An 11,045-nucleotide genomic window follows, 5' to 3' on the forward strand; every position below is an offset into this window, starting at 1 on the left:
CTGTTACCAAGCATCTTTTTGAATCTTCTCACCAACATGGCCATCTCATCTTCATCAACTTCTGAGTCATCACTGTCCTGAGCTTTAAGAGTCAGGCTTTTATTTTTGGAACTTTCAGCATTAGTTCCTAAGTGAAGTTCATGTGTCATCAAAGATCCATCCAGCTGTTCCATTTTGAACTTGGTGAAGTCCTTGGTTTCTTGTAACGCAGTCACCTTGGATCTCCAGCGTTCGTCTTGGGGAAGACTTCTCAACACCTTTCTAGCCTGTTCATCTATATGAATATGTCTGCCAAGGGAACCCAACTCATTCATTATATCATTATATCTAGTAAACATCTCTTCTATGGTTTCCTTAGGTAGCATTTCAAAGCTTTCATATTTAGACATCAACAAATCAATTTTACGTTTTACCTCATTTGTACCTTCATGAGTAACTTCTAGTAGATTCCATATTTTCTTAGTAGACTTGCATCCCATGATTTTATTGTGTTCATGGGGTCCAAGCCCATAGTGCAACAATTTTATAGCTAAAGAATTCAATTCATATTTTTGAAATTTTTTTTTTCAAAATCAGATAAAGGTTTAGAAACTACCTCGTTTTTCTCATTAGTTTTGGTTACCTCAAAATCACCAGACTCAATAACATGCCAAACAGTTGGTAATTTTCAGCCTTGATGAAGATCTTCATCCTATTCTTCGAGTAGGTATAGAACTTACCATTGAACATAGGTGGACGATGGGTAGAGTACCCTTCTTCAAGCTTCTATCGATAATTCATCTCTCCTCAGGAACTTACTCAACAAAGTGATTTGTTTATACGCGAGAACCTGGCTCTGATACCAATTGTTAATTGAGACGAACTTCTACAAGAGAGGGTGAATTGTAGTGAGTTCCTAGTGACTACTTTTTGCGGAATAATAACACAAAATATTAAAGGAACTTGCAATGCACATACGATTTTACGAGGAAACCTTCTAGGGCCAAACTGGAAGTAAAACCTCAACCCTCCAAGGGATTTCAAACCAAATCAATCCACTGTAATAGGGAAACACTCCTAGTTACAACCTATTACTCACAGACCTTTGCTCACAAGTTCCAGACTGGACTTGCTACACAATAGAACCCTATTCTACCCAACTTAAGTCCCTGACTTTACGAGGAAACCTTCTAGGGCAAAACTGGAAGTAAAACCTCAACCCTCCAAGGGATTTCAAACCAAATCAATCCACTGTAATAGGGCAACACTCCTAGTTACAACCTATTACTCACAGACCTTTGCTCACAAGTTCCAGACTGAACTTGCTACACAATAGAACCCTATTCTACCCAACTTAAGTCCCTGACTTTACGAGGAAACCTTCTAGGGCCAAACTGGAAGTAAAACCTCAACCCTCCAAGGGATTTCAAACCAAATCAATCCACTGTAATAGGGAAATACTCCTAGTTACAACCTATTACTCACAGACCTTTGCTCACAAGTTCCAGACTGAACTTGCTACACAATAGAACCCTATTCTACCCAACTTAAGTCCCTGACTTAAGTTCACTCGGCATCCCAAAGTACTCACAACTCAGCTTCAAACTTAAAGCCTACCAACTGTATGCAATATGCTAATCACTCACCCAATACCCAAAACAATAAAAACGTTTGAATCTAATATGTGATTGGAAAGCTACACATGAAATTTGAAACTAATATGACAAAGCTATTAACTTGGCATACTTACTCTTAAGCACTCTTCAGATTTTTCACGCATAAACTCACGAGTTGTATCCATTATGAACACTTCTTTATATACATAAACTTATGTATGTAAAGTAGGGTTTTCAAAAGATAGAAAATATAAAACTGTCGTTTACCAAAACCCTTTGTGAAATAAATCTTTTGGAAAACTTATCAAAGATATAATTTAGAAAAGATTATTATTTTGCAAAACCAGATTTTATGAGATAAAATCTCTCAAAGATCTTTTCCTAAATTTAAAACTTATCTTTCATAAAACTTTCCATATTTATAAGCTTGCCAAGCTTTGCCACACTTCTAATAGATTTCATGCGTAAACCAACCAAACATATTTACAGCAATCCTATAAAAAATAAACTTAACAAAAACCTTAATAATAAGACTTTTAGTCTATTGCCGAATTGCTTCCTCAATCGTTGCATTGTATGAATACTTGGGCTCTACGCAGACCAGGACTGAGTTCCTGTTGTCTTCAACTCTCTAGCTCCTTGCTGGAACTCGCAGACCAAGTGTTAATGGAACTTGCTATCTTCAACGCAGTCCAAGCTAGTTTTCTTAGCTCGTTGTCAAGCTCCTATTAGGGAACTTATCTTCATGTTCTTGTTAAGGATCACCTCTAGTTCTAATAAGGAACACTTCTTCTATACTCTTTATCTTTCCTTTAATTCTCCTTGGATCTTCATAGATAGGCTACTCTTCCACTTCCAAAGTCAACTTCACCTTTTCTAATTAACACTTAGAAAAATCGCATTAGTTGAAGTTTGCTTTTACTCATCATCATCAAAACCTCTTAAGCTTCAACGGGAAGTATTAAAGTGGTTGAGTTGAGTAATTAGGTGATCAATCTATCAAACCTATGATAAGAGTTTAAATCTGTGATAAGAGTAAAAGGTTGTTATACTTGTTTAAGCGTTGTTATGCCTCACATAGATATGACCTAATTAATCTCATCTTCTTTAGATCATAATTGGTGTTATCCTACCAGTTTTACTAGTTTAATTAGCTGTTGTTTTCTTCACTTTAAAAAATATTATTCAAATAATTTCAATCTATTGATTAAAAATAAGTTTAGTTTAATAAAAATCAATAAATTTAAAGAAGAAATATAATAGAAAATCAGTAAAAATAATTTCAGTTCAGTATAATGAATTTCTATTTAGTAAAAATAGTTTAAATTCTAAAAAAAAAAATTCATTTGAATAAAAATAATTTCATTTAAATAAAATTAAGGTGAAAATAACAATGATAGTATTCATCTTATTTTCTGCCTTGTTTATTCCATATATAAATATATAATGCACAATTTTCATTGTTGAACAAGTTAGAGCAGCAAGTAAAAGAAGTATGAAATTTCGTGTTTCAACATCGAAAGACTGAAAGAGACACTTTCAAGTTTCAACTAATTATGTTAAATAATTGCTTTTATTTTGCAAATTAATTCATGACTTTGAATACGGAGCATAGATATTAAAATTGACCCGATCGACCTAATCTGATATGAAAAATATTCGATTCAGATTTTGACTCATATGAAGTATGAACATAATAAATTAGCATGATCCAACTTTGAAATACACCTCCGACCCGATCCGATCTCACCAAATCCAACCTAAGTATCTGAATTGACACTTCTAGTTGTGACTCTTGTGAGCCTTACACAAATTGTTAAAAAACTAAAGGATAAATTAAATAAAAAAATTTGTCTTAAAACAAACTTCAACTATTACGCATATAATATGGAGAAAATACAAGTTTATCATCTTGATAAACTCAAAAATTTATAATAAATATCAAAAATAAAACACTGTTCATGGCAGAACTGCTAATGGTGTTAGCAGTTTTATCATAAACAGTGCTTTTTTCACTATTCATGGTAGAACGCTAACACCATTAGAGGTTCTATGATGAACAGTGCCAAAAAAACACTATTCGTGGTAGAACCACTAATGGTGTTAACTGTTTACCATGAACAATTTTTTTATTTTTTTTTTATTTACAAATTTGCCATTTGATAAACAACTCATGTTCATCAAGGTGATAAACCGGGCAAGCCTCTATAATATGTAGCCTATTAAACAAAATATCTACATCAATTCTCTTGTAACTAACAACTTCTAACACATTATATTAATCGTACATACTGTCGTACAAATTATAACATGATGCCTTACAACAGTGCTTGACAAAGAATCTTTAACAACAATTTTGAGTTTGACCAATAAGAAACATGTGCGTAGTATATAATTTTTTTTTATGTTCCCTCTGTTGGAACTAGTAATGTGACAACTAACTTTATATACGACTGTTTTCAAATAATGGTACACTGTCCCGGACTGTCATAAGATGGTGAAGGGTACGACTGAACTGCAACGAACTCACAAGGCATGTTGTTGCTGTACGAGGGAGCGAAGTGGCAAGGCTGGTAAGGAAGGGGTTCAGAAGTACATTGAACATATGGACGACAGAAGTTACAGATGCAATAAGGAGGACATTTAGGGCGTGGTGGTCCGACGCTTATAATTTCAGGCGCCTTGCCAATCTTCTTAAGCTTCTTGAAAATTGGAACTGGCTCAACTTCTCCAATTATGGTCAATGTACCTTTGCTAACATCCACTTCCAATTTTTCTATACCTATTCAAAGTACCCACAACACCATAAAATAAGATTAATGAGTTAGTATTTTATTATCAATCGAGTTAGAAATAATAAAGGTCACTATCATATATATAATGGTGAGTTTAGTGGCGGATCTTAAACAAAATTTCTTAGTTGGCTAAATTAAGAGTGATATATTATGAATTATACTTTGTCTCAAATTATGAGTTATATTATGAATTATGAGTTATACTACTTTTACACTATTTATGTGTTTCACTTTGACTAACTTTGGTGATTTATAGCTATGCAAACATATAGTCATGTCTTATTATATTCGTCTCGATTTATACTATTTTAATATTAAATGTTTATAATTTTATATATTGGTATTTAAAGATTAATAATTGAAATTATGCATCGACAAGCGTGAGAAGAAAAGTGTTGCAACTATAAAAAAAAATAGATAAAGTACTTCATATTATATTTAGTGAGTAGGCACTACAAGTAGGGATTTTTCTTGATATAATTATTCGCTCCGTAGTGATAGTGGGTTCAAAGGGATATGTAGGAAAAATAAAAATAAAAATAAAAAATAAAAAGTAGACTCATGTCATTTATGAAAAGAAAGAGAAATATATCAGCTACTAATTAAAACTACTACCTCTATTTGTCATTTTTACAACAAAGGCATTTTTTTTGTCTCACAAATCACAATACCCCTTAGCTATAAATAATAAAAATCAGAGATCAGAGGTAGTATAAGTCTATAATAGCTAAATTTTTAGGAAAAGTGTGTATTAACACAGAGAACTTATATTATGGCAAACCTTAAATAACAATTACGTCATGGTTTATGATTTAGGTTTTTTTTTTTTTTTTGTCTTTGTTGTTTACACTATGCATATTAAATTACAGACCGTGATGAATAGCCATAACTTACTATGCCACGCATAAAAAATAAACCTTTAATTAGTTTAATACTTTAATTTATCATGCGTATCACCGTTGTTGTACACCCATAATCTTTTTTATTTCGTCCATTTGATCATTGATTGAAAGCTCTCCTCACAAGAGAAAACATGCGAAATAGCTTCGTGTGTAAAATACATTTGATTGCACAAGTATAATGGAAATTTCTACAAACTATCTAGCTTGCCGATGTAGTTTGTGATTTAGATTGTGATATGGGAACCATCCCAAACCAAACTAGCTAGTATACAAGACTCCTACACCTTTCTTCCCCTTTAGAAATTAAATTCAAGAAAATATAAGTTATTGATAATACAAGTTCATATATTAGGGTTAGCAAGTTCATTCTTTTTGGAGTGAAAGTAGTGTTAGACTTGGTGACAAATTTTGGAGTAGTTTATCTTGGAATACAAGGAAACTAAGTTAGGAGAAAGATAAATTAAGTAAAAGAAAATGAGTCAATATAATAAACATACCATCAATTTTCGCTACAGCCTTCATAATATCGGTTTGACATTTCTTGTTTATAATGGCGACTTTTATAACAGTTCTCTGCATTATAATGATCGATTAGTATGCATGCAATCAGTAGAATCAAACATTAGATACATTTCATCAAAAGTTATAATTGCACAATTGTACACGTATAAAAGAACTTGAACAATTATTAGCAAATTAAACTCTCTCATCTTCAAGGTATATAACCCGAGGACTAGATGCGAGCCGAATTCTACCGAGCTCAATTTGAGTGGGTTTTTACTCCCTCTCAAAGCGAACCTTAGCTTCTTATCTTACAATACAAACTTCAGGAAACATAAGGAGTATATCATATAAAGTTGTATACAATACCTTCTTAGCCATGATTTCAGTATTAGGATACAAGAGTAGAATATTTCTTTCCTCGATGAGCAGAAAAGAATTGAACTTGAAATGAGTTAGTGAATAATTAAGAAGCTTTATATTTATAATGAAAGTATTAAGAACCATTTAATTTATTATTGAACATGTGGTATTAAGCAATGCGACTCGTTGACTCCATTGACTTTCCTTAAGATAATCTCTCTAACATGTACAAGTATAATTTTAGTACTATATAATAACTACAAGTTGTTAACTTGTACACCTTCCTCTTTCCCGTACAATAATATGCACAATTGCTTAGTTTATGATTATGTGATTATGAGGTCATATGACTAGACTATTGACTTGGCTTACATACATGCAAAATTTGTAGTTTCCTTAGTTTAAGGGGAAAAAATAAACAAAAAAGGACAAGACCATTAAGACGAACGAGTTTATATTTCTTAATTGATATGTCGGCTAATTATACTACTCTCTTCTTTTTTAAATAAAAGTCTTATTTATTAACCTTTTGCATATAAAATTAGGAAGATGAATACTCCGTAAAAATTAATATACGGAGTAGTGGAGTTTGGTTGATATTGGATATGAAGAACAACATAGTAGGAATTGGTTTATTAAAGGTGAATAAAGGGTTAAATCTAATTGCTTGATTTATTTATTTACCTTTTTAATTTATTTTTCACGTTTATCAATGCATAATTACAACTGTTGATATTTTTATTAAGCATTTGTAAAAATTACAAAAATTAAATTTAAATAAAAAATAAACATTGAAATGAATCTTAAATGCAAGATCCCACGTGATTATATTTTTTAACTATAATTAGAAAATGTATGTAATTGAAGTTAATTATGTGAATAGTGTACACTATTGAAATGTTGTAGGCTGAGAAAGTATCTATTTTTTTATTTGTATTTCATAGGAATGAGATGTCTTTTTATTATACAGACAAGTGAATAAAATGAGATTTTTATTTGGGACTAAGGGAGTATACTACATTTAAATAGTATAACCAATGATTTAAAATATTGATCATTTTATATTCAAATCACCATCAACAATTATTATAATACTCCCTCTATTTTTTTATCCTAGTTGTTTTTTTTGGCACAATTTTCGATGCAATATTGTAATAAAAATATTCTAACTACATATTATCAAAAAATTTAAAAATCATATATTTGAAAATTAAAAATTAAAACCAATCTAACAAGATCTTGCGTGACTATGTTTTGAAACCTAAAAAAAACCATAAAAGTACAAAATTCATTTGCATGAATTAGAATCTCTTAAGATTTTAAATGGGACTGAATAATACTCCCTCTGTACTCATTACTGTAGTTATATAAATGAAGGCAAATGAGTAAAAATGGGGGCCATGCTATGAAAACATTTGTTTTAAGAAGGAGAGCGATAGAGAGTAAGAGATTAATTTAATATTATTGGATAACACAAAGTGGGGTTATAGTTGTTAGGAAATAAGGGTGTAATTGTGTCTGATTAATGCGGAAAAAGACAATGAAAAATAAGAACGAGAACATCAATTAAGAAGATAAACAAATAACACAAGAATTTACGTGGTTCGGTCAAATTAGACCTACATCCACGAGTGGGGGGTTCGAGAGCTTCTTCACTATAATGGAGAAAGAACGACAGAATAATACAAGAACTAAATCTAATGGCTCAAAAGGTATGATCTAATTGATCAACTAAATTGTTCCCCAAGTATACTCAAATAGCTAGCATAGAAAAGATAAAATTTTAGGAAATTATCTCTAAAATAATTAAGCTAAAACTAGACCAAAATTCTTAATTTTCCAACTAGGCACAGATAGGAATGTCAATGGGGTGGGGCGGGGCGGATGTTGGCCTTCCCATCCCCATCCCCACCTAAAATTTTCATACCCATCCCCATCCCCGCGGTGGGTCTAAAATTCATCCCCATCCCTGCCTCGGCAGGTACAACTCTAAAACCATCCCCGCCCCACCCCCCCACTTGGATATCCACCCCCACCTAAGACCCGCCTAATCCCCGCCTCCCAAATACACAATCCTTCATAATTAATAAAGATTGCAAAAAGAAAAAATTATTGTTAATATTACACTTTATAATATAAGTGTATTACAAAGTATTATATTAACTATTTTATTTTACATAATTTTTTTTAATAAAATAGTATAAAAGTATATAATTTTGTTTTTAAAAATATATGGATGTGGGGATGGGGCGTGTACGAAGTGAGGCGGGTGGGGATGGAGCGGGTATGAAGAGGGGCGGGTGGGACAGGGCGGGTACAACCTTAAATCCACCCCCACCTCATCACCCGCCAAACCAAGATCCATCCTCGCCTCGTTGGGGCCGGTCTCCTATTTGACCTGCCCCACTAACATCCCTAGGCATGGACATGCCTCTTTTAGGCACGGGCGTACCTGATCGCGTACTTCGTCAGCATATTTTTAGTATCGTCAGTTCTTCGTAAATTGGCCATAACTTTCTCATTTCTTATCGGAATTGGGCATATGACCTATCATTGGAAAGCCCTTAAACCAAGATATTTCCTCCAACTTGAATCACCTCAAAATCACTTGTAGTTTGAGAGGTATTTTCTTTCAAAGTTAACCCTACTAGATTTTGAGTCACAATTATTTAACAAATCTCCACCTTGACTTGAAATCGACCAAAACAAGGTAACTCCACCTTGAACTAAAAAACAAAAAGTAACGCTCATAAAAAACATAGAACCTCCACCTTAAACAAAATTCCATAAGCCTACTCAAATTAGGCAATCAACAAACGAACATCTTCATAACTTGTGAACCGGTGCATCTCTGAACACAAAATTCCGTACACAAAACCATTACATGGCCTAGATCAAGAGTATAATGTCACAACGCCAAGAATTCTTATCAAAATTGACTAAAATCTCTTTGAACACTTCTTCATCTCGAAACCAAACTAAAAAACATAAGCAATTCTAAAAAAAAAAAAATTATATCAAGAATTTCTAAATTGCAATTGTACTTAACAAATCATAAAAGTACCAAAATTGAGATAAGAAATATCATAACTAGATCAAAATCTAATGCATAACCAAGATTGCTACTTTATTACAAACGAAAAAATCAAAAGCAATCTATCATAGACTCCATACCAAAACCGCACGGTTTCTCGTTTCACCAAGAGATCTCAAATGGGCACTTATCATGAAGAGATCGTAGAAACCGCAACCCCAAAACTCGTAACCCTAAAGTGAATAGTCATCATCATCATCAGTGTTGGCAATATTTGCGGATTTGTCCTCATTGGACTTCTCCTCATTCTTCTTCTTCAATTTCCAACACTCGGCTTTGATGTGACCCTTCACATGACAATAGTTACAAACTTTTCCTTTACCAAAATTCTTATTACCACCATGAGCAACCAAAGAATTATTTTGAGCCGGATTATTAGATTTATTAACCAACTTATTGTCAATTAAATCTCTCTGGGTTAAGGGATCCTTAACATCCTCCAAACTCAAATCATCTCTAACATACAATAAAGTATCTCGAAAGTGCTTATACGGAGGCGGTAAAGAACACAACAACTTAATAGTCATATCCTCATCATCGATCAACATCAATGTTTTGCAAATCCATAATAATAGAGAAGAATTCATCTAAATAAGACTTAAGCGATTTACCTTCTTCTAGACGAAGATCATGAAGTCTAGATTTGAGTAGTAGACGATTGGTCACACTCTTTGTCATATAAAGTGACCCCAACTTTAACTACAAAACACGCAGTAGTCGTCTCCTTGGCAACCTCTCTCAAAACATCATTAGAAAGACATAATTGAATTGCCGAAAGAGCCTTCAAATCGATCTCCTCCCACTTATCCATCGTCATGCCTGAAGGCTTTTTGGATACACCTACAAGAGCCCTGTCACAACCACTTTGAACAAAGATGGCTTTCATCTTCAATTGCTATAGGCCAAAATTCACTTGCCTATCGAATTTCTCAATGTCGAATTTCATTGGCATAGTTTAATCAAACTAATCTATAAACACCTAAAACCTAAGATCTTAAAATCTTGCTCTAATTCCAATTTGTTAGGAAATAAGGGTGTAATTGTGTTTGATTAATGCAGAATAGGACAATGACAAATAAGAACTAGAAAAGCAATTAAGAAGATAAACAAATAACACAAGGATTTACGTGGTTCGGTCAATTTAGACCTACATCCACGAGTGGAGGATTCAAGAGTTTCATCACTATAATGGAGAAAGAACGAGAGAATAATAAAAGGAGTCTTAAAGCTAATGGCTCAAAAGGTATGATCTAATTGATCAACTAATTAAATGGTCCTTTTTTAACACAAGCAAACCCTAACAAAACCCTAAATTGTTCCCCAAGTATACTCAAATAGCCGTCACATAAAAGATAAAATTTTAGGAAATTATCCCTAAAACAATTCTGAAATTTCCAATTAGGCACGTCCGTGCCTGGTCCCATACTTCGTCAGCACATTTCCAGCATCGTCAGTTCTTCGTAAAATGGCCATAACTTTCTCGTTTTTTTATCGGAATTGAGCATATGACCTATCGTTGGAAAAATCTTGAACCAAGCAATCACCTCCAACTTGTATCACCTCAAAATCACTTGTAGTTTGAGAGATATATATCTGCATTTAAAATCAGCCCTACTAGATTTCGAGTCACAATTTAACAATAGCTGATAAAAAATAATAATATAAAAGGTATGTCATAAATATAATATAATAAAAATGAGTACAATTATAAAAATGAATGAAAACTGAAAATGAGTATATATATGTGTGTGTGTTCATTCAAAAAATTCTCATAATACCCTTTATTCTAAAGGCA

At 32.8% G+C, this 11,045-nt stretch overlaps 1 protein-coding gene across 1 annotated transcript; it reads right to left on the reverse strand.

Annotated features, from left to right (window-relative positions):
• Positions 1–3,795: 3,795 nt before the first annotated feature.
• Positions 3,796–6,244, reverse strand: LOC110739199 (heavy metal-associated isoprenylated plant protein 39-like). Its single transcript, XM_021919655.1, has 3 exons — positions 6,163–6,244; positions 5,790–5,865; positions 3,796–4,377 (listed from the first exon to the last, which is right to left on the reverse strand). Exons 1-3 carry the CDS (start codon positions 6,172–6,174, stop codon positions 4,055–4,057), a joined length of 411 nt encoding a protein of 136 aa, XP_021775347.1. The 5' UTR covers positions 6,175–6,244; the 3' UTR covers positions 3,796–4,054.
• Between the last annotated feature and the right edge of the window lie 4,801 nt (positions 6,245–11,045).

This window comes from Chenopodium quinoa, unplaced genomic scaffold, assembly GCF_001683475.1.
Source record: "Chenopodium quinoa cultivar QQ74 unplaced genomic scaffold, ASM168347v1, whole genome shotgun sequence".
NCBI classification, from domain to species: domain Eukaryota; kingdom Viridiplantae; phylum Streptophyta; class Magnoliopsida; order Caryophyllales; family Amaranthaceae; genus Chenopodium; species Chenopodium quinoa.

Coding starts and splice junctions, on each gene's coding strand:
- LOC110739199 (XM_021919655.1), bottom strand. Junction 4,378..5,789: donor GGCTGTAGCGAAAATTGATG/GTATGTTTATTA, acceptor TACTTTGAATAG/GTATAGAAAAATTGGAAGTG.